Here is a 24872-nt window from a genome sequence, read left to right as displayed (position 1 = left end):
CAAATTTTACACTCCAATTAATTCCCAATGGATAAAATCAATACATCTCTCATTAAAAATCCTGTTTCACTCAGAAATATGCTGGATCATAGAAGTAAAATGGGTTGCAAATGGTATTTCACTTTGAATTTAAAGTGTGTTTTTTAAAGGACCAAATCGATGAAACTATGTTGCATGAGCTTTGAAAGTAAACCTTAAATGTGGAACTCTGAACTTTTTTCTAAGATTTAGGAAAGTAATTGCTGAGTTCCCTGCCTCACAACAGCCAAAAATGATCCATTAAAGGAATAGTTCACCCAAAAATGATAATTATCTCATTTATCTCTCATTTGCAGTCTCAAAACCATATGAATTTATTGCCTTTGCAAAACAAAGATATTTTGATTAAGAATTAATTTCCAAATTAATTTTGGGAAAGAAAAAAATTTAACAATTCCAAAAAGGACATCAAGGCAGTATAAAGGTAATCCACAAAACTCAAGTGGTTTAATCTGCATATTTGTCAAGCATGAGGAAGTGTAGTTAAGCTTCTAGGAGACAATTGCATCACTTTAGAAGACATGGATGATTCTTCTTCTTTCAGCTGCTCCCATTAGAGGGAGCCACAGCAGACCATCCGTGATCCGCATATTTGACTTGGCACAGGTTTTACGCCAGATGCCCTTCCTGATGCAATCCCCAGTGGCTGGGGGACTCTCATGCACACCTACAGGGCAATTTAGAGTCTCTAATTCACTTAACCTGCATGTTTTTGGACTTGTGGGGGGAAACTGGAGATCCTGTAGGAAACCCACACAAACATGGGGAGAACATGCAAACGCCACACAGAAAAGTCCCAGCTGAGCCAAGATTCAAACCCAGGACTTCTTGCTTGCTGTTAGGTGATGGTGCTAACCACTGAGCCACTATGCTGCCCCACCTTAGAAGACATGGATTAAACCACTCAAATTGTATAGATTACCTTTATTCTATCTTGAAAGTATTGGACCCCACTGACTTGCATAATATGGACTCAAACACCTAATATCTCCATCAAAATGTATTTTGTGTGTGTGTGTGTGTGTTCCGCAGAAGAAAGTCATACGAGTTTAAGATGTCATAAGGGTGAGTAAATGATGAGAGAATTATCATTTTACGGTAAACTTTGCATTTAAAAATAAGTTATTTCAGGCAAAGTTGTGAATGCACTGATAAAAAAGAAGGAAATCTGGTCCCCATTTCTGTGAAGGCTCATCAGACAGTACCATACTCCAATTAGACATTCCATCTAAGAGGATCTGATACCAAAAGCAGACTTCTTCAAAGTAATATTAGATTAGATAACATTCACAGCCTTTGAGGCTAAAATGTCATTAAGGATTTTAAGCAGATGCACTTGGGAAATGATTTTTATTGTCCCTTTAAAAAATACCAGCAAAAGCGTTGCAGTGCTTCTATCAACCGCTAGGTGCGTCATTGCTCCATTTTTGAGACGCACACATCCAGATCCGCTCTGTACTCTGGGCAAGTGGAGATATCGGCGTTTTATCAACCCGCAAACCCACACTCCTGAGGAACGAGGGTAAAAAAAAAAAAAAAGCCCTCTCTAGTCATTTACCTTCATTTTCGCTGAGCTTTCAGGCCGACACCTAAAGAACTGCGCCGGGATCCGTTTTTCTAATGAGACGACGATTTGTGGATTAACATCACTCTTGAAACTGCAGTAGGAGAATATATGGTGTTAGACTCTGCGAAATAGTTGGACCGAATTATGTCGATGTTACTACTGTTTCCTGGTTGAGCTTTCCCTTCGTTTGGATTGTGTTTTCCCTCCTGCTGCCGTCAGTAGTGAGAGATGCTCTCCGAAAATTTTGGAAATGACAAAAAAGGCAGATTTGTCTGACGAGTATTGGAAATAAAGCTTCATGGTAATTATGTTGATAATTTTATCTACTCTTCCGAGCTTCTTTCGCTGTTTATAAAGGAGACTGGTGCGTTTTATTTATTACATTATTGGAAATAGAAATATTCTGAAGAAAATATTTGCACACTGACACCATAAAACGTAAATCACATGGGGGTAAATCCTGACTCTTATTTGGATGTGAAGAACGGTTGCTTACTTATAATTTAATGCATTTTATCACTGTAACTGTCACAACGGGCAAATAACTTAAATAGCCTAAGCCTTTTAACAAAAATGCAACCCTTGAAGAGACCCACAGAGACAATCAGATGTATTTAAAGTGTGGACTAATGCGCTCAATTTGTATCAGAATGGCTTATTCTATTTTGATTAAGGTGAGTCTCATTTTACCCGCCTTCATTATAATTAATCCGACAAATTACTTGAGCACATATTAATTGACTGATAATGAGGTCTTGAAAGAACCTCTGACTGACAGCTTTGCCATCATCGCGTCGCACGAACGCATGTGTGACCGTAAAATAACATTTTAAATTCTGTGCATATCATACTTAGTAGAAAAACAGTTTTTAAAAAAGTGTTTATTTTATTTATTTATTTATTTATTTATTTGGTCATTTTAAACACCTGCATTAATACCGGACGCTGGAGAGCAGAGGGGGATTTCGGTGGGCTCAACATGTGCAGGTCTCATGGCGCAATGATAGAAATACCGGCGTGATGATTAAGCAAACTTGCCATTCATGAGATGGTGTGAGCGTTTGCTCGATGCCAACTGCGTTCATATAATGCAAGAACTATCCAATGTATAGTGGCTTAGTTTGCTTTTGGGTATTTGGTTGTGTGTTGTAGAGACGCATTTTGAAGTTCGAGAACAGCGCTGTTTGAAACGTTTTATGGCTTTAAAAAAAATTAGTTTGACGATATAACCTAGGTAACGAAAATAATGCCTCAGCGACGAAACTGGGCAATTTAGCCGCTTCTCGACCAGTACAATTTGAATAACTTGCCAGTTGTGGGGGCATATTTTTTTATTTGCCCAATTCTGTTTGCTCAAACGTCTTGAGGGGAAAAAATGTGTCATGTATGATTCAAATATGGCGATATGTCGCTTAAGGCAAGTCATTATATTTCAAATTTTTCTAAAATAACGACTAATCGTCATCTGTGATTGCAATACACTGTAATTTTGTACAGAAATAAATAAATAAATAAATAACAATAATAATAATTAAAAAAAAAAAAAATGGTCCGAAGACCAGTTACCACATGTGTACAGGGGAGGGAGCCAGTCCATAAATAATGGAGACTTTGACTGTTCTTGCTAATGTCGGTTCATGGCTTCTGATAAATGAAGACAGCCGCTTCCACGGCCCATTTGTGTCTATACACGAGTTTGTTTTGTCTACTTCCCCATCCTTCAAAAAGTTTTTGTGTTCATGTACACTTTTGATGGGTCCCATAAGCCCTCTGTAAACAAAAGAAAAAAATCTGTTAAATTTACGGGAAAATACCGGCCTCTGTGGTTGCCGGAAATTCACTGTGAAAAATACTGTGACAATGTTTCAGGCATTACAGGATGGCATTTTGATGCCTGTAGGTTTTACGGTTTACTGCAGTTTAATATAATTCTTAATTAATATTATTAATTAATTCTTAATATTAAATCTTAATAACTACCATTTAATGCAGTTTAATACCTTAATATACTAACCCCCTGGAACTATACAAATCTGCTTTTTACTTTAAAATGTATTGATAAACATTGTAGTAACTACTGAAGACCACATGATGATAACTTGAAGTTCATCAATAATGTCCCTTCCTGAAGCAACTATCAGTACTCATGTAGCTACACACACACACACACACACACACACACACACACACACACACACACACACACACACACACACACACACACAAAATGCAATAAACATTAAATAAGCTACATAAAATAGAACATATAACAACCCAATGTACTTAACTGAATAAATAAATAAATACATAAATATAACTATTTCCACAAAATATAATTACATTTGATGGGTCATGCAGTGACTTCTGGAAATGCCCAATTATTATCTGTTAACCAATTAAGTTTGTTTTACTTTAGCATTTTTACATTCTTTTCTAGTTAAAATTACTGACGTTTTATTTATATTTTTACAGTGCTCAGTTGCTGTCAGTATATGTCAGACTAGTTTACTCCCATGATTGGTTGGAAAGACATTCTATTTACTGAGTTGACATTAAACCTTTGTCTGTTACATGTTGATTAATTACCAGAGATTTGTTTTGCCTTAATTGGTGCTCTTCCTTATGTGATATCAGGATTGCTTCATATTCAGCAGGCAGATCGTACGTCACTGTTTGGAAGTCGGAATGGGGGAGTGACGAATGAGTGTGTGTGTGTGTGTGTGTGTGTGTGTGTGTGTGCTGTGCGGGTGTCTTCATAATATTCATACATATCACCATGAGCAACTGGGAGTCTTGTTGGTTTACAGTCTGAAAGTAATATTGAGCTGTGACCTTGATTTGAATTATCAGATTCCATTTCTTGCAGTAGCCTATTCATTATGTATCTCCAGATGTATATTGAAGATCTGTCATTAAAATGCTTGGATTTCCCACTGAGCTATCATCAGAGAGTGAATTGTCCCTTTCAGAGAATGTCAAAATTGTTATTGTATGTCTGGTTGTTTGGACAGATGCCACTACCACAATCAGAACTCAATCTTCTAGAATGGATGTACAGCAAGATTGTATATTAGATAATGTGACATCATTGTAAAACAGTTATAATGTCTTACCTTCAGAAAGGGTATTTTTACAATGACAATGGTAACTGAAAACTTTTGTGTCATTCTGCATCCATGCCGATAGGTGTCGATGTTAAGTCCTAAACCGCTGTCGTATTGGCCAATGGAACATAAAAATTTACTTTTCATGATGTTGTAAACCATTTGTAATGTATGTTCAAAGTATGCGGACCACCCTTTGCAACAATTGTTTTTCTTGAAAGTTGTGGCTTATTATTTCTAATTGCTAAGTGTTTCCATACACTGTAATAATGCTGAACTCTCCGTCAACCACACTGGTGTGCATGGAATATTAATTCACTGATCGTGGGCCATTAAATGTGATTAAGGCAATGTGATTTGTCTTCCTGCTTACATCCTGAGTGGAGCATTGCACCTGCTGTCTCTTTTCTCTGCTTTATTGTACAGACTAATGCCTTTGTGTGAATGTCTCTTGCTTGTTTTTTTGTTTTGTTTTTTTCACTGCTTGAAAACGATTATTTGCTGTAATCATTTAGGCATAGTTGACATCACTGTTCGCAGCAAGCTGGAGGGAAACAATAATAGCTGCCCTTTGAAGAATACGCAGTGCTTTGTGTTTCACATATCTGTGCTGTCAGGTTCAAGATTTGCCGTGCATTTGATGAGGATGGCATTAGGCCTGCTACAGCCTGCTCACCTTTCATTATTCACCTGTGCCTTGGTCATTTGGCTCTGTTGTGAATATACCTCCAGTTGTCATTCCTACTTTGTGCAGATGTGAACTTGCATAGGGCTGGCAATCAGGTGGGTCATTTGACGTGCATGGGACACAATTGTTTGAGTGTGTCTAAGCATTTCAAATGACAAATCGTTACTTTTCTGACATTATTATTTGTTTAATTTAACGTTAAAGGCCAAGGGAAAAAAAAAAAAAAAAAGAGCAATGGCCGGCAATTTAATGGGCTGAAATCATATAGAATTACTGTACATTGTACGATAAGATACCAATGTGATTTACGTTTTAAGACTGCATCTGCAAGTGCATTTCACATAACAGACCCTTGAAAACCACAGTCCCTGAGGAGATCCATTAGCAATGTTATGCTTACAATGCTTTTCCTCATATATACCTCTTTTATGACACAGGCCTGTTATTAGGCACAATGCTTTGCCATGTCACTGTCTGATCCCCTGAAGTTGGTTTGATCCATTTGAAATGCACCTTTCATCATGGCTGAAGTGTACCGTCAGTACTTGTCCTGTTGTCTTCTGGTTAGTTCTTTGTTGTCCAAGAGCTGCCTTTAGGACTTGACCTGTCTCCATCTGTTTGTGCACAGCCATTTTTGATAAACTAGCAGCCATTTTTATTGTCCCTCAGCATTATGGCCAGTTTTTGTGGGAAATACTTCACGCTTTTAAAAGCAATGGCAGTCAAGCACGAGGGTTGTGTTGATAGAAAGTGCCAGACAAAGTTAAACTGTCTAAATGAAGAACACAGTTCTGGGATTCAATTGGCTCTAACCCCCCATCGTTATAGCAGTCAAAATTCCATTTCCCACCTCTCCATCGGCAGTGGAGTGTGAGGACAGTGTGGATCGATGGGCATCTTGTCGTTCTGAAGGTGTGAGAGGTAGGCAGCCATGTGTCCCCTCCCTCCCTCCCTCTAGCTCTGCCTGCATCTCTGCCAGCTGAAACCTGTGTTTACACTTGGACACCTGTCTACTCTTCACACTCACTCCAGCCAAAAGATGTGTAGGGACATAGGGACGCTTATCAAATCCAAGTACAAAGTTATTTTTAAAAAGTAGTTATAGAATGATATAAAGGCCAGACCAATTAATTGGCCATTATTGGGCCATTTTGAGATTATCGGCACCCACTTGGCCAATTAAGTTGTAGTTCCCTGTTGTGTCGGTTGCAAAATCTATTGATAGCCTTCTCAATTAATAACACTTTTTATGTTTTCAAGTATGCTTTCGTGATCTTTAGATTGGGTTTAGGTCAGGTCACAGTTGTGGTTGTTGATCTGTTTTTTCCCTTTCCACATGGCCTTTCCAATGTGGAAAGTGTTTTGATGTTTATCACTGAACAGTCTGCTTCACATGCTCTAAACCTCAGAGCATGTGATCATTGACCAGAGGCTAATCTGACATTTATGTGGGATGAAGAATTAAATGTCCCTCACACGATAATAAGTTGGAATCTGTCAAGCACTTTATGGGTTTAGCAAAATCATTACAAGAATCGTTATAAGCTCAAGAGATTGCATGTTGAACCTCAAAATCTGTGTTCGGTACCCCTTATATAAAGCAGGGAAAAAATACACCTGTTTATCCTTTTCCATGTTTATAGTAGGGCTGCAACTAATGATTATTTTGATAATTGATTAATCTAACGATTATTAGAATGATTATTCAACTATTTGGCGATTATTGCAACGATTAATCATTAGCTCTTAACCGATTATTCAGCTTGTGCCCTGACTTAAAAGGTTGTATTGAACATGCTTACTAACAATAAAGAGGACAAAATCATCATTCACTGAATTAAAGGGAAAAAAATACTTTTTTATTAAAGAGGCCTTATTATGCTTTTGGAGATTTTACCTTTCCTTTAGTGTGTAACATAGCTCTTTGTGCATTTAAAAGGTCTGCAAAGTTACAAAGCACAAAGTCCACGCAAAAGGGAGTTATTCTCTCCCACAGACAACACTGCTCAAGAACTACATGAAATGGCTGGTTTGTAGTCCAGCCATTTCTTTCGTAAAGTATCTACGTCACTATGCGACACATTTGTATAATGCCCGCCTAAGGGCTATTTTAGCCCGCCCTCAAACAAACATTAATAATAATTAATAATTTTCTTTATTCATCACACATTATACATTTGCACATATACAGTGAAATTCTTCTTTTTCACATATCCCAGCTAGGCTGGGGTCAGAGTGCAGGGTCAGCCATGATACAGCGCCCCTGGAGCAGATAGGGTCAAGGGCCTTGCTCAAGGGCCCAACAGTGGCATCTTGGTGGTGCTGGGGCTTGAACCCCCAACCTTCTGATCAGTAACCCGGAGCCTTAACCACTGAGCTACCACTGCCCCTATAATGCAGTTACTGAGGCCAGGATGAGTTGGGTTAGTGTTGTCCCCATGTGGAGAAGAAGCTGTTTTCTTCACTGCAAAAGCAAAACCTCTTTGTTTGGACGTCCAAGAATCAGTGGTTAAAATTTATTTTAATTATTTAGCAGTACAACCACAACCAATGTCGGATTTTCAAGTCGGTTACCCCTGAATGATGGTGCAGTTCCCACTTTGTTGGGAGAATCTGGAGCTTCAGGATCACAACCTGTAAGTATGTTTGATTATTTGTGGATTTATCTGCTACCGAGAGTTCAAATGCAGAGTTTTGTGTTGTAGCTACGGTGTACACCCAGTATGCCTCTGCTAACCTGCTAGCTAATGTTATTGTGTTGAAATAGTTTTGCTAATCAGCTGCGGGCCCACTTTTACCTACAATTGTGTAGAATTATGCAGATTGTTTGTCATTCTTACTATCATGAATACTGATCAATTGTGGAGCTGGTTTTATTTTTTGAAGAAGAAGCCTTTCTTTTGTCACACATTATATATTTGCATATATACAGTGAAATTCCTTTCTTTTTCTCGCATATCCCAGCTAAGCTGGGGTCAGAGTGCAGGGTCAGCCATGATACGGCGCCCTGGAGCAGGTAGGGTCAAGGACCCAACAGTGGCATCTTGGCGATGCTGGGGCTTGAACCCCCAACCTTCTGGTCAGTAACCCAGAGCCTTAATCGCTGAACCAGCGCTGAAAGAAACGGTTACAAATGGTCATTTTACATCTGCATTTCACGGTAGTGCTCGGCTAACTTGCTCAATAACTCTCTAATACCCCTGGTAATGTCCAACCAGGTGTGAGCCTCTGTTCTCTGTTCATATCTCGGGCAAAAAAAAGTTTGGCTACACCCATTCCAGCAAAAGATGACTAATTTAGATGCACTACGTGTTTACTTGAAGCTTTGTTAGGTTCACAGTAATCAAAAGTGTACTTGTAAGAAAGCTACTTAATTAAAACTTATCACTATGAAACTTCCTGCTCAAGTCATGCTTGCAAAGGTGGTTTGGGTCGATCAGCTTGTTCTTCCAAACTTTCATTATTTCATTCATTATCGGACTCGGGCTAGAACTGGTATGGCAGAACCAACGCCACTGTTAGTTACAGTAGTGTTTACAGAGCTGCCCAGGAAGTCTCGGGAGCTGAAACTCGGTTATGGTAAGGGACGTTAAATTTTTGACACGCTCTACGCAGTTGACCAATCACAACAGACTAGGCCAGCTGACCAATCAGAGCAGGCTGGGCTTTTCGGAAAGGGAGGCTTTAAAGAGACAGGAGGTAAATCACGGCATTTTGAGTATGAATAAAATAATGTGTTTTTTGAACATTAAAGCATGTAAACCTATTCTAGTAGACCACAAAATACAATTATGAACCTGTAAATTAGCATAATATGGGCTCTTTAAGTTTAATACAGTAAAGAAATTCACTGCAAAAAATCCTATTGTTATCAAGTGTTGTCTTGTATTCCATTTAAAATTGTCTAAAAATCATTGAAACAATATACATTTACTTGAGAAGCAACATGTAAGATATTTAGACTTAAATATAAGTGTATTGTTTATATAAGTGTATTTTTTCACTTGGTTATACTTCTGCGTGTGCAGTAAAGACAAAATATACTAATATTCAAGATCTATTCTCAAAAAGCAAGTCTAAATATTGTATATGCTGCCTCTCAGGTGAATGCATCTTTTTTAAAAGATTTTTAGATATTTTAAAATATTTTTATTTTTAATATTATATTCAACATTCTCAGATAACATTTTTTCTTCTTCAGTATAGTTCCTAAAGTAAATGTACATTGTTTTAAAGGAGTTTTAAATCAAAAATGTATTTTGTTGCAGTGTATAATGGAGCGAATATTACCTCTCTCATCTTTATGTTTACTTCAGTCCATCTTTAACTCACAAAAAACAAACTCTCTCTTATTAATAAAGCTGTGTATTGCCAATTTTCTTCACGATAAGAAATGCACAGTGACATTTATTATGATTCAATAAGTTGCGAGCCATCATGTTATAATCTAGCTGCATTAAGCATGCACGCTCTTCTGTATTATTTGAACTTTAATAAAGCTATAATGTATTAAATATAACTGTATTTAAGATTTAACAACAGGGTGTTTCCTTTAAAGACGCTCGACACACAAGTTTTGCTCCAGCTCCACTTATTACACAACAAGAGTGCTTCTGTATTTACTTATTATGTATTGTTGCATTATATTTCCCTCATATTTTGCAATCTACATCACCTAATGCTGTTTGGAAAGTTTAGAGTGCATCTGGACTGTGAGCTGTGTAATTCATCCTCTCCTCAGTCAGGCGTGAACTGCAGTGCTGCTATCGTGAGTCGTCGTTAGAGTTTAATTTGATCTCATGTTACATTAAATGAGATCAAACGACTATTCGATGACGACAATTTTTGTTGACAATTTTTTAATGCTCGACGTTGTCGATAACATCGACTAATCGTTTCAGCCCAAGTTTATAGCATTGCTTTGTATGGCTTTAAAATTTCGTTGTTTAAAATGGTTGTTCCCAGGACCTGTTAGCATTACAGGAAATGTAATATGCAGTTTATTTCATATGCTAATTCTAATACCACACATGCATTGTTCAGATGCATGGTCCTGATGCCCTTGCACAGTGCGAGTAGGAGGAGCCAGTTCCTCCTGAGGCACCAATTTTAACAGAGCTGAGGCTGTTGACAAACCTTTTTTTAGTTTCCTCACCGTCACAGCACTTCGCTGAAGAACTTGTGCATCAAATAGCAAAAATAGCAGATAGGTAAAATAGGATTCCTATTTTATAATAGGAATAAAAAAGAATAACCATCAACAGCTTAATGCAAAATTTTTGGCTATAACACAATTTTTTTAAAAACATTTTGGTTAATGAATATACACCACAATGTACTTATTTGTATTTAAAAGTGACTAAAATCTAGTGAAAATATAATGGTCCATCACATTATTTAATTGAACAGTCATGTACACAGTAATGGATCAAATATATAAGTAAAAAATTATAATATAAATCTATTCTATCTATTTGCATCGTTTTTAAGTGTTTGCTTTGATTCTGAAAACGTATCCATCATGACATGCATCTATTTGAGCAACTTCAGTGTTATGGATGTTGCCTTCCATGGCATACTGGAAACATTTTTGGCTTCTAAATATAATTACTACATATAAATGTACGATTAATCCACATATTATTTAATAATTCCTGAGGCAATTCATTCAGTCTGAACGCTTCTTAGCCCATGTTTGCTGGCAGCCGAACAAGTGCTGGTAGAAAAGCTTAACAGAGATAGCAACAGTAATGGGACAGGGCTTAGCAGCAGAGGGTGAGTTCCAAACACACACCTGTCACTGCTCCAACATCTTTCACCATTACTCATTTGATTATGTGCTTTGTATAGTGATTGGACTTGTCTATGTTTTTGTATAACTAAAATAGAAATGATACTCAAAAATTCCTATGAATAGAAACAGTTCTACTTTTTTTTTTTCTGTTTCAGCTGGGATATCACCCACCTATAGGCAACCACTTTATGCAACTGAGAAAGAGAGAAATATTGTTTAGACCTGCCTGAATGGCATTAAATTCAACTTTTTGTTCATTTGAATAGGAGTTGTGTGTGAGAGAGCATGTATGCATGTGTGTTTGTACAGTATATGTGGAGAAGTGAGTGAGTATATTTGTGTTGTGCATGCAGATCTGCCTTTAGCTCTATTTTGTAATGAATAATGCAAAGGCTCAATGGCAGTCATACACCTCAGCATTTCTGCAAGCATTTGCTCCTGCAGGTGCTGTGAATGAGCTATTCTTAATTTTATATGTTTTTGTGCAAGCTTGGGTGTATGGGTGCACATTTGCATAACCGTATATTTGTGTGCTCCTTAGATAGTGCTTTTAAAAATAGGCTTTGTAATATTCTCATGACTAAAGTCATCACTGAAAGTGTCAACGGCCAGTGCACATCAGCCAGAGCTCTGCTGGAGCAGGCTGCCTTTCATTCTTACTCTTTCTCTTTTTCAATTCGACTGATGGCTGCTTGCATACTGTCATCAGATGACAATAATTACTGGCCACCAAAAATAGTTTTCCTCTCTCATTTCTGCTTTTTTTTTTTTACCTTAGCATCTGTTCGCAAAGCATCTGATTTCTGTCATCATGTTTTCACATGCAGCTCTCTGCAGTCTCAGAGGATTGATGTGATCTCATTGCACATTACAGCACTTAAAATATATATATATATATATATATATATATATATCAATTTGGAATGCCCAATTCCCAATGTGCTTTTTAAGTCCTCGTGGTTGTGTAGTGATTCGCCTCAGTCCAGGTGGCAGAGGATGAATCCCAGTTGCCTCCACATCTGAGACTGTCAACCCACGCATCCACGTGGCTTGTTGAGCGTGTTGCCACGGAGACATAGCAATCACACTCAACTCAACTCGCACCCCACCTTCTATAATGAGAACGAACCACATTATAGTGACCACGAGGAGGTTACCCCATGTGACTCTACCATCTCTAGCAACCAGGCCAATTTGGTTGCTTAGGAGACCTGGCTGGAGTCACTCAGCATGCCCTGGGATTCTAACTAGCGAACTAGTGAGCTCCAGGGGTGGTAGCCAGCGTCTTTACCACTGAGCTACCCAGGCCCCCCCCCCCCATTTAATCTATTCTTAACTATCAAAGACCAGATTTTATGCACAGCACCAAGGTGCACATGTTAAAAAAAAAATATCTGATGTCAGTTGTCACTTTGTTGTACCACTCTCAAATGAAGCATGACTGGCATTACCAATTACACTGATGATACTATAGATAACTCTATTACGCAAATGATGGCCAGTTTTTAATGAGTGTGGAGAGCCAGCTGCTTGATCGCAGCCCTAATAAACTCTCAAGTCTTTATAATGAGACCATAGACTCCTCAAACCCTGTTCTTTCTCCAGTGCCACCCTCCTGACCTACAAGATAAACATATCCACACAAATGTCAAATAAACTTTGATCTATACTGTAAATTTCTTCAAAGTCTTATTACTGGTGAGATGAGATCATAAGGTGAAAGTAAGGCATGCATGGGCCTAAAGCAAGTGCTGTTGGAATAGTCGCTGTTTTGACCGACTGCTGCACTAACTCAATATTCTGGCCTGCGTTCACAACTTCTGACAGCATTCGCAAAAATAATCAGCCATTTATTTAATGATTTGCACTACCTTTGTGATCAAGAACCTTGCTCCATACCCTTAGATGCTAGTTGAGAATTAAGAGAGTTGAGATTAAATTAGAGGATAAAAAAAATTGTTGAAACATTGTCTTCTGAATTTAGAATGACAAATCCAGCATCTGTTCTGAATGTAGGAGATTTATATTTTGGAAAATAATAAGATTATATATGATAAGATACTGTAATAAAGATTATTGTTGCATATAGTAAAGCAGAAACTTGAGCTTCCAATGACACCAACTGAAATGTATCAGTCTGATAAAAATAAAAATAATTTATGTGCCAAAAATAAAAATAATATAGTTAATATTAATCGGGTTTCTTCAAAAGCAGTAGATTAAAAGCAAAAAATAAAATAAAAATAAAAATCAGCACACAAAGTCAAAGATTGTAAATTTGATTTACAATTCAAAGACACACAGGGCTCTGTTTCTATTTTATTTATTAAAGGGATAGTATACCCAAAAATGAAAATTCTCTCATCATTTACTTACCCTCATGCCTTCCCAGATATGACTTTCTTTCTTGTGCAGAACAATATTATCTCTGTTATCTATTATCTCTATATTATCTCAGCTCTGGAGCTCCATACAATGCAGGCGAATGGTGACCAAAACTTTAAAGCTCCAAAAAGCCCATAAAGTCAGCATAAAAGTAATCCTTAAGACTCAAGCGGTTAAATCTATGTCTTCTGAAGGGATCCAATTGGTTTTGGGTGAAAATAGACCAAAATATAACTTTTCCACTATAAATCTTGACATCAGCAGTCTCATTTATGATCATGATGTCAAGCTCGATTACACTTTCTAGCGGCTTTATAGTGCTCTGCACATGTGTCAAGCCCTAGGAAGTGCAATCAAGTTCATAATCATGATCGTGCCTTAAGACTGCAATGACAAAATGTACAGTGAAAAAGTAGATACATTTTGGTGTGTTTTCACCCAAAACTGATTGAATTGCATTAGAAGACATGGATTAAACCAGTGGAGTCATATGGGTTACTTTTACACTGCCTTTATGTGCTTTTCGGAGCTTAAAATTTTGGTCACCATTTACTTGCATTGTATGGACCAACAGAACTGAGATATTCATCTAAACGTATTTGTTTGTGTTCTGCAGAAGAAAGTCATACACCTCTGGGATGGCTTGAGAGTGAGAAAATGAGAGTATTTTAATTTTTGGGTTAACAATTTCTATAATTAATAAATTAAGTCTAAATTAATAATTAAGTCTAATTATTATTATTATTATTATTATTATTATTTTATTTGGTGCATGAATTCCATTTTGAAGTCAATTTAGTGATGCTCAATTGTAACTATAACAGATTCAGAGTCTCAGAACAACTCACAGCAGGATGTAAGAAATAAACACTTAAAGCAGAAAGAGAAATAGATGAAATAGAAAAAAGTCTAAAGAATACAAATAGAAAACCAAAGCATTAGAAGATGTCAAAAGAACAGGGGAAAATCAGGCCTTATTTTGTAGGCTAACTCAAAGTATTTTCTCTAGATAAAGATCTAGAGATTAATATTAGATTAGCTGACATAGAATTTTCTGTAGATTTTCTTAGTTGAATTTACTGTACATCTAGCCCTGTGGGAAATGTGTCCCTGGAGTACCTAAAGCTCCTTTTAGAGAGTTATTCAATATCACAGATTAGCTGATCTATTAGAAGGAAGGAAGGTTACATCATCAGAAGACCCTTTTTTTTTCTCCCCAATTTGGAATGCCCAATTCCCAATGCGCTCTAAGTCCTTGTGGTGGCGGAGAACGAATCTCAGATGCCTCCGCATCTGACACCGTCAATCCGTGCATCTTATCACGTGGCTTGTTGAGTGCGTTACCACGGAGACATAGCGCATGTGGAGGCTTCACGCTATTTTCCGCAGCATCCACCCCAAACTCACCACGTGCCCCACCGAGAGCGAACCACATTATAGCGACCATTTGTTTACAAATGATAATAATATTTAAGCTGAATGGGTTCCAAAAAATAACTGTGAATGAAAAGTGAGCTGATTTCTTACAACTAAATTGAACAAAAAAGAGATCTGAATCCTTTAAAGTCCAGATACAAGTAAAAAAAAACATTTCTACTGATGACTTATACTGGAATTACTGTTAATTTTGCTGCTACATTATCCAGTATACTAGTTAATAATAAAGTGTTTCTTAATAAGCTATACATTTATATTGATAATGTGTAGTTAGAGGTTTGTGTTTCTTTACACATTAAAGAGTACTCCCAATTAGTTCCACACAATAATGTAAAGATATTCATACTGATTATGCAAAAAAACAACACTGGTATCGGATCAGGATATGTATCGGCCGATACTGAGATTTCTGATATCGGAATCAGAAGAGAAAAAGTGGTATCGGTGCATCCCTAGTAAAATGATTTTTCTTTTTATTATTCTATAAAGTACTGACAACATTTCTCCCAAATTCCCCCAAAAAATATTGTCATTTAGAGCATTTATTTGCAGAAAATGACAACTGGTCAAAATAACATAAAAGATGCAGTGTTTTCAGACCATCATCACTGATCCTCCACCTGGTCGTCTAATGGTGAGACGGAGACCTGGAGAGGCCTTCAAGCCACAGTGTCTCGCACCCACTGTGAAATTTGGTGGAGGATTGGTGATGATCTGGGGGTGCTTCAGCAAGGCTGGAATTGGGCAGATTAGTCTTTGTGAAGGACGCATGAATCACGCCACATACAAGGTTATCCTGGAAGAAGATTTGCTTCATTCTGCTCTGTCAATGTTCCCCAACTCTGAGGATTGTTTTTTTTTTCCAGCAGGACAATGCTCCATGCCACACAGCCAGGTCAATCAAGGTGTGGATGGAGGAGCACCGGATCAAGACCCTGTCATGGCCAGCCCAATTTCCAGACCTGAACCCCATTGAAAACCTCTGGAATGTTATCAAGAGGAAGATTGATGGCCATAAGCCATCAAACAAAGCCGAGCTGCTTGAATTTTTGCACCAGGAGTGGCATAAATTCACCCAACAGCAATGTGAAAGACTGTTAGAGAGCATGCCAAGATGCATGAAAGCTGTGATTGAAAATCAGGGTTGTTCCACCAAATCTTGATTTCTGAACTCTTCCTAAGTTAAAACATTAGTATCGTGTTGTTTAAAAATGAATATGAACTTGTTTTATTTGCATTATTCGCAGTCTGAAAACCTTTTTTTTTTTTTTTTTTTTTTTACCAGTTGTCATTTTCTACAAATAAATGCTCTAAATGACAATATTTTTATTTGGAATTTGGGAGAAATGTGTGTGTGTGTTTGCATACACCTTCGCCAAATACATTTAAACTCAGTTTTTCATAATTCCTGACATTTAATCATAGAAAACATTCCCTGACTTAGCTCAGTTAGGATCACTACTTTATTTTAAGAATGTGAAATGTCAGAATAATAGTAGAAAGAATGATTTATTTCTGCTTTATATCTTTCATCACATTCCCAGTTGGTCAGAAGTTTACATGCAATTTGTTAGTATTTGGTAGCATTGCCTTTAAATTGTTTAACTTGGGTCATACATTTTGGGTATCCTTCCTCAAGCTTCTCACAATAAGTTGCACATAATATTTTGGCCCATTCCTCCAGACAGAACTGGTGTAATTGAGTCAGGTTTGTAGACCTCCTTGCTCGCGCACACTTTTTCAGTTCTGCCCACAAATTTTCTATCTGATAGAGGTCAGGGCTTTGTGATGGCCACTCCAAAACCTTGACTTTGTGCTTAAGCCACTTTGGAGTTATGCTTGGGGTCATCGTCCATTTGGAAGACCCATTTGCGACTGAGCTTTAACATCCTGGCTGATGTCTTGCGATGTTGCTTCAATATATCCACATAATTTTCCCTCCACATGATGCAATCTATTTTGTGAAGTGCACCAGTCCCCCCTGCAGCAAAACACCCCCACAACATGATACTGCCACCAGCATGCTTCACGGTTGGGATGGTGTTCTTTAGCTTGCAAGCCTCACCCTTTTTCCTCCAAACATAACTATAGTCATTATGGCCAAACAGTTCATCAGACCAGAGGACATTTCTCCAGAAAGTAAGATCTTTGACCCCATGTGCACTTGTGAGCTGTAGTCTGGCTTTTTCATGGCAGTTTTGGAGCAGTGGCTTCTTCCTTGCTGAGCAGCCTTTCAGGTTATTTCAAAATAGGTCTCGTTTTACTCTGGATATAGATGCTTGTCTACCTGTTTCCTCCAGCATCTTCACAAGGTCCTTTGCTGTTGTTCTGGGATTGATTTGCACTTTTCGCACCAAACTACTTTCATCTCTATGATACAAAATGTGTCTCCTTCCTGAGAGGTATGATGGCTGCGTGGTCCTATGGTGTTTATACTTGCGTACTATTGTTTGTACAGATGAACGTGGTACCTTCAGGTGTTTGGAAATTTCTCCCAAGGATGAATCAGACTTGTGGAGATCCACAAATTTTTTTTAAAAATGGCTGATTTCTTTTGATTTTCCCATGATGTCAAGCAAAGAGGCACTTAGTTTGAAGTTAGGCCTTAAAATACATCCACAGGTATACCTCCAATTCAGTACACCTCCTATCAGAAGCTAATTGGCTAATTGGCTAAAGTCTTGACATCATTTTATGGAATTTTCCAAGCTGCTTAAAGGCACAGTTAACTTAGTGTATGTAAACTTCTGACCCACTGGAATTGTGATATAGTCAATTAAAAGTGAAATAATCTGTCTGTAAACAATTATTGGAAAAATTACTTGTGTCATGCACAAAGTAGATGTCCTAAACGACTTGCCAAAACTATAGTTTGCTTATATGAAATCTGTGGAGTGGTTAAAAAATGAGTTTTAATGACTTCAAACTAAGTGTATGGAAACTTCTGACTTCAACTTTATATACACTGGTGACCAAAAGTTTGGAATAATGTACAGATTTTGCTGTATCAGAAGGAAATTGGTACTTTAATTCACCAAAGTGGCATTCAACTGATCACAAAGTATAGTCAAGACATTACTGATGTAAAAAAACAGCACCATCACTATTTGAAAGAAGTCCTTTTTGATCAAATCTAGACAGGTGCCATTTCCAGCAGCCATTGCTCCAACACCTTATCCTTGAGGTGCCAAGCCTTATCCTTGCTAATTTGGTACTAGAAAATCACTTGCCATTATATCAAACACTGCTGAAATCTATTTGGTTCGTTAAATGAAGTTTAACATTGTCTTTGTGTTTGTTTTTGAGTTGCCACAGTATGCAATAGACTGGCATGTCTTAAGGTCAATATTGGGTCAAAAATGGCAAAAAAAGAAACAGCTTTCTCTAGAAACTCGTCAGTCAATCATTGTTTTGAGGAATGAAGGAAATACAATGCATGAAATTGACAAAAAACCGAAGATTTCATACAAAGGTGAACACTACAGTCTTCAAAGTCAAAGGACAACTGGCTCTAACAAAGACAGAGAGAGATGTGGAAAGCCAGATGTACAACTAAACAAGAGGATAAGTACATCAGAGTCCTAGTTTGAGAAGTAGACGCCTCACATGTCCTCAGCTGACAGCTTCATTGAATTCTACCCGCTCAACACCAGTTTCATGTACAAGAATAAAGAGAAGACACGGGTGTAGGCCTTATGGGAAGAATTGCAAAGAAAAAGCCACTTTTGAAACAGAAAAACAAAAAGGTTAGAGTAGATAAAGAAACACAGACATTGGACAACAGATATTTGGAAAAGAGTGTTATTGATCTAACTGACAGCTAGAATGCCAAAGATCTGCAAAGCTGTCATTGCTGCACGTGGAGGATTTTTTGATGAGAAGTAGTTTAAGTAGAATTATTATTATTTTATTTTTTTTTTCAAATTGTAATAGTAATTTTTCTTATTATTAATGTCCTGACTATACATTGTGATCAGTTGAATACCACTTTGGGGAATAAAAGTACCAATTTCTTTCCATAAGAGCAAAATCTGTACATTATTCCAAACTTTTGGCCGCCAGTGTGTGTGTGTGTGTGTGTGTGTGTGTGTGTGTGTGTGTGTGTATATATATATATATATATATATATATATATATATATATATATATATATTACTTTGCTTTTCGGTCAGTCCAGATATTTAGACTGAACAACTTGTAGTCTGGGGCTGGAAGGTTTTCTTGACACTGTATTGTAAAAATTTCCCATGCAATTTTATAGGCTCATTAACAATACAGTACACAATCAATGCAGTGGATTTCTCATCTCGTGCCTCTGTTTATGTGTTTTCCTAATTATTCAATGGCGCAGACTGTTTCACATCTTTTTGATGCATGTAATTTTTGAGCTCTCGTCAATAGCAGAGATGTCAATTTGGCCAAAGTTAGACTGGCTAGTAATAGATAAAAAGGCCTGCTTTAGGCTTGCGGTATGTGATGGCTCTGCAAGACAGAACTCTAGCTTTGCATGCTTTTGCACTTTGAAGATAAGTTATCAGATATTCAAGATTGAGGGTTATTGCTAAAATCGGTCTATGTTATTACAGTAAATTAGACCTTAAGGCCTTATTTTAAGCAGACAGACTGGAGGCTCTTTAGACACTGTTTGCAGATGTCATTATATGGGGGAGGGGAAAGGTCAGTTCCTGCAGTCCCATTCAGCCTTGTCTGCTCACTGTCTGGCTATTTGGCACTTACTCCGGATCTCTTAACACTTCCAGGGCTAGACGTGAATGATCTGCTTGTTGGAGGATTGTGGGCAGGGGAGGCTGTGTGTGGCAGTACAGTAATTCTCAAGACAAATGCACCATTATAACAGAACATAAACCCTACTGTAGAGCCATGGAAGCAGTGGTGCTTTACTCATTTACTGTGCCCAACAAAGGCCTGATCTGAATCCGCCCGTCACGTCGTCCACTGGGGAAGACTGTGCCTTCAGTTATAAATGAACCTCTATTCCTTATTAAGACTTGTGTTCTGTAGAGGATCCAAATATAGTTCTCGCACATACTGTATGCAAGGTTGAAAATTCTCTTAGAGAGGGAAGAGTTGAGGAAATAGTGACACTGAGGTTTTATTTTGTTGCTGTTGGACATTTAATCACTTTCATTAACATCCATCTTACTTATGTGTGCAGAAGGTTCTTGCACAAAAAAGTATGCAAAATTTCCATTGGTTTCACAACAGGTACATGTGCATATAAAATAAATGTGCATACACACTTGTGCTCTTGCCCTTGAAGGACCCTATGAAAGCCGTTTTTTTTTTTTGCTTTTGTACCGATTTAAAACATTTAATTTAGTCAAAAAGTGCTGCACAACAGAGCATCACAGATGTAAGATATTTAAAAAAAAACCCAAAAAGATTATTATTATTTCAGCGAATATTACATTACTTCACAGTAGTAATATACTGTATTTTCTGTTGTTCCTTTTTTTTTTTTTTTTTTTCTTCATTTAAAGCAAGCTTTTATTTTAGCTGAAAACTGAGTGAAGCCCTTTCGGTTTCTGAGTGTATTTTACGGTAGTACAATTCACTATATGGTCTAGTGTGATTATTAAACTGCAAAAGGCAAAAGTAATGTTATTATTCAAATATATAGTCTTGTATGTGCTGTGCGGTTCACAGTGAATGAGCGATCTGCTCTCTGTCATCTACTACACATACACAGCTTGTGTGATGATCATGGTGCAGTGTTTTCAATGTATGAGCGGATGGCTTCACACATTCACTTTAAAACCTATAATTAATTGATTAAAATCAAAGTCATTTGTAGTTTAATATTCACACTAATACATATCACAATTTTGATTTGATTATATGTGCTTTCAGACATTCATTTTTATCCCAAATATTTCAAATTCTGTGACTTTCTGCGTTTTGTAGTTAACTCCATTATGTCTGGATTCTACGATTTTGTCCGCATTTTATCACATTGCGGAAATCATAGGGTGATACCTTTGTTCTAAGACCTTTTCCTAACCAGACGTGATGTGATAAGATCCCGGTGACAACCAGTTTGTCTGTCCACACTGAATGCAAAACTGCTATGCAAAGCGGCAAAATCAGAGCCAATCAGAAAATATCAGATGTTTAATGTATAGTTGAGTGGGATTGTAGTCCAATGAGAGTTTACTGTGAGTGAAACTCTGCCAGAACCCGCAGAAAAAGAAACCAAACAATTGACAAAATATCCTGGTGCATGGCGTGGTCGCGACTGGTTTGGGCAAAAACTCTGATTAACAAGGAAAAGATAGCTTTTATCGCTTTTCGCTTTATCACGTCTGGTTAGGATATGGTCTAATGTTAATGAATCTGCATTATTCTAAAAGAGGGAGTGCATGCCCGCAGTTAGTAATTAGCATAATACATGCCCAAAGGGCTTCCCGCACAACCTTGCCTGTACAGCCATTCATCACCATACATATTCTTGGACTTTCTAAAAATGCATTTTCGCCTGAGAGCACGTACAGCAAGATCTTTTAGTGAAGCCAAGTGTGCCATTCTCAAAACCAGTTGAAACACAATAAACACCTCTTATATAGGCATAAACTACACATAAAGCTGCATTTTTGTGCAGAAGCTATAACGTATATCATTTTTGATGTCTAAAATATGAAATACTCGTAGGGTCACTTAGTTATTCAATTCTAATTATACAAATAAAAACATTTTGGCTTAACATATTCCATATTCCAAGTCACCAGGAAGCTGATATTTATTTATTTATTTATCTATGGCGAATGAGACCCATAATGCCATACTTTGTAGAACAAAGGTGTTCTGGTTCTTTGTAGTAATGTGGATAAAGAGACTGAATGTTGCATTGATTTTCTTAGACACCCACCCCAAAGTGCTTCCTGACACCGTGAGTTTCAGTACATTGTTTTGTGTCTCAAGTACTGCTATATAATATAATCATTTGCAGTGACGTGCACAGACATTAGCAGGGGCGAAAGGAAATGGACAGTGGGGGGGGGGGGGGGGTTACAGAAGTACTGGATTTGATTTTACTGTTGGCTGAGTGACCCAATGGGTCTGTATGATAGATGCTGTGTCATACCAGTGAGCGGTGACTCTAGAACATTCTGCTTGATAGCAGGCATGCAAGATTGCAAAAGCCAATAAAGCTTTGCTCTCCCATCTGCCTTGCCGCTAATGAATTCTTTTTTTATTTCCAACAGGATATAGACCAGTGACTGCACCAGGCTTGATTTATCGGTGGACGACCTGCTGCAAATGCCTCGCCCACCCCTGCTCCCAGCCCCCTGCGTAGCCAGGATGGAAAGCCACGTTGTCAGTAGGATGGAACCTGACGAATATTGGCCATTCTGATGAAGATGTTGCCCGGATACATATAAAAATCTGTGTGGGAATACTTGCCATGCAAAGAGCCTTTGAGATTTTTGACAGCTTCACTCTCGGGAGGCCTGGTATCTTGGGTTTGATTATTTCTTTAGTTCAAGTGGATATAAAGTAGTGCTGCCAGTGTTTGCGGTTTGTGGTTGGACTAGTGTATCACTGGTGCTTGTGTGGAAGAGGATTGAGCATGCCCTTACAACGACTAAACCGCCTGTCCGGCGTTTGGAGGGCCATGTGTCCACGGCTAAGCCTTAGCGCTAGCCTGGATCTCCCATTCTTGTGTTGGATAGTGAGCTTGGTGGTGCACGCCCATTTGGCCGCCTCTCAAAAACTGGACGAGATGGACCCGGTTGTAACTACAACTTATGGCAAGGTTAGAGGATTCAAAAAAGAACTTAACAATGAGATCCTGGGACCTGTCATCCAGTTCTTGGGTGTGCCCTACGCTGCACCCCCTACAGGGGAGAGGCGCTTTCAGCCGCCTGAGCCCCCTATCCCATGGTCAGATATCCATAACGCAACACAATTTGGCCCTGTTTGCCCTCAAATCCTACTAGAAGGCAGACTACCGGACGTTATGCTACCTGTTTGGTTCACCAATAGTATTGAAGTGGTGTTGTCCTACGTACAGGACCAGAGTGAGGATTGCCTATTCTTAAACATATACGTTCCAATGGAGGATGGTAAGTGTATATGTGGGCAGGACGGACAGACCTGTCTATTTTCATCTCACTGTAAAGAGTGGAGCAAAAAGAATAGCATGACCTCTGCATGCCGAAATGCATGCCGCTGCTTTCATATGTGTGTGTGTGTGTGTGTGTGTGTGTGTGTGTGTGTTGTGTGATTGAAGCTGTATGTGACCTAACCTTCCCTCCCATTCCTTGCACATCTTTCTGTGTGCTGCTGCACGTCCATTTTAGGTGAAGTTGGTTTACCCCCTCCCTTTCCTAGTAATACAGACACACACCTTAGTGTAAGCAGCCTATAATGTTTCAGTTGTGTGTGTTGGCAAAATGAACAAAAGAGGGGGTTTATTATGTGCAATACTGATGATGATGGTGATGATAATGATGATTTAAGACATCAAGAAAACGTCCTCTTGATATACTCTTCTCTTATCTTGCGGTCAAATAGTGCTGTTGCATGCTCCTGCTGTCCATAATGGACTCCCATGTTATTTTTTAGTCTTTATTCATTTTGCAGTAAAAAGAATATCCAAGGAATGTGCCAGAAAACCCGGCAAGAAAATTTGTAGAAAAGGAGGTATGTATCCATCAACATGAAAACAAAAGAGAAAAGGCAAAGATCTTCCCCCCCACGACAACTACCTTATAAGGTTTGCATACTGGAAAGCTCTCCCCTCTGAAGTTAGTCTCGGCCATAAACCGTCCACAGTCCCCTGACTGACAGTTTGATGCATATACTGCACACAAAATTGGCAAAAGCTGTCTGAAATCACCAGTTAAAATCTGATTGGCTGTCTATATGCATCTTCACAAAACAAAATAATGAAGTCATGTAAAACAGTTTTGTTTACAAAGTTGAGGAAGAACTAATCGCTTGATTTGCTGTAGTTTTTCAGGTTAGTGGCATCACTAAACATTAAAAAAATGTCATGCCAATCTTACAGTCTCTTGCTGTCTAAGTGGGTGGTTCTTGGCCAGAATTAGCTGCAATGTGGACCAGAATTTATGCTGCAAGTCAAAAGTCTGGCTACGTGAGACTTCCCTGAATTCTAGATCTTGGCTCTCTGATTTAATTTTGTATGTCAGAGACTAAGCCATAATTGATTCCCACCATGAAGAGTTAACCGGGGAGACCAAGCCATCTCTTAAATCAGATGGGCACACGTTGAACTTGCAGAGTCTAATCTCAATTAAAAGAGATGCTATCTGGATTTCATTGGCTTACACTAGTTATATTGATCACAGCTTCATCAAGATAATGTCTTTCCCCCTAGGTCCCCCACTCTTATGTATCCTACCTCGGCCCTCTGAGCCTTGAGTTTGGTGACAGCACTCCTTATATAAAGTATCCCGTTAATACGACCTCTCTGGCAACAGGAACATTTCAGATGGAGAATACGGTTTCTTAAGTCCCTGGTCTGCCACACCAAAAAAAAAAAAAAAAAAAAAAAAATTAGGTTCCGATTTGTTAAAGGCATACTTCACCATCAAATGAAAATTCAGTCAGTCATCACTTTATTGTCATTGCATGGAAAAAATCAACTAAGACATTTTTCAAAATGTATTCTTTTGTGTTTAATGGAAGGAAGTCATATGGATATGGGGCGATATCAGGATGAGTAAATAATGACAGAATGTTATTTTTGTGTGAACTATCCTTCACACAGCAGATGGGAAGAAGATGGCAATCGCCCAACTTCCTGTTTTCCATTATGCCCCTCACCCTTTACCCCCTACAGCAGTTAAGGTCCCCCCCAATTCTCATCTGCTT

At 38.1% G+C, this 24872-nt stretch overlaps 1 protein-coding gene across 3 annotated transcripts in view; it reads left to right on the top strand.

The window, feature by feature from the left end:
• Window positions 1-24872, top strand: part of LOC127428060 (neuroligin-1-like) — a 381127-nt gene that overhangs the window by 76422 nt on the left and 279833 nt on the right. For 2 of the 3 annotated variants that reach the window (XM_051676109.1, XM_051676107.1), the window contains exons 1-2: window positions 1653-1907; window positions 22238-23098. In XM_051676109.1, the coding sequence (XP_051532069.1) occupies window positions 22603-23098 (496 nt within the window). In that variant the 5' untranslated portion in view covers window positions 1653-1907; window positions 22238-22602. Of the gene's footprint in view, window positions 1-1652; window positions 1908-22237; window positions 23099-24872 lie in introns of those variants that run through there. The other variant, XM_051676108.1, reaches the window with a different exon arrangement.

The sequence above is a fragment of the Myxocyprinus asiaticus genome, chromosome 37 (assembly GCF_019703515.2).
Source record: "Myxocyprinus asiaticus isolate MX2 ecotype Aquarium Trade chromosome 37, UBuf_Myxa_2, whole genome shotgun sequence".
In the NCBI taxonomy this organism is placed as follows: domain Eukaryota; kingdom Metazoa; phylum Chordata; class Actinopteri; order Cypriniformes; family Catostomidae; genus Myxocyprinus; species Myxocyprinus asiaticus.
This window is presented reverse-complemented; position numbering and strand designations above follow the sequence as displayed.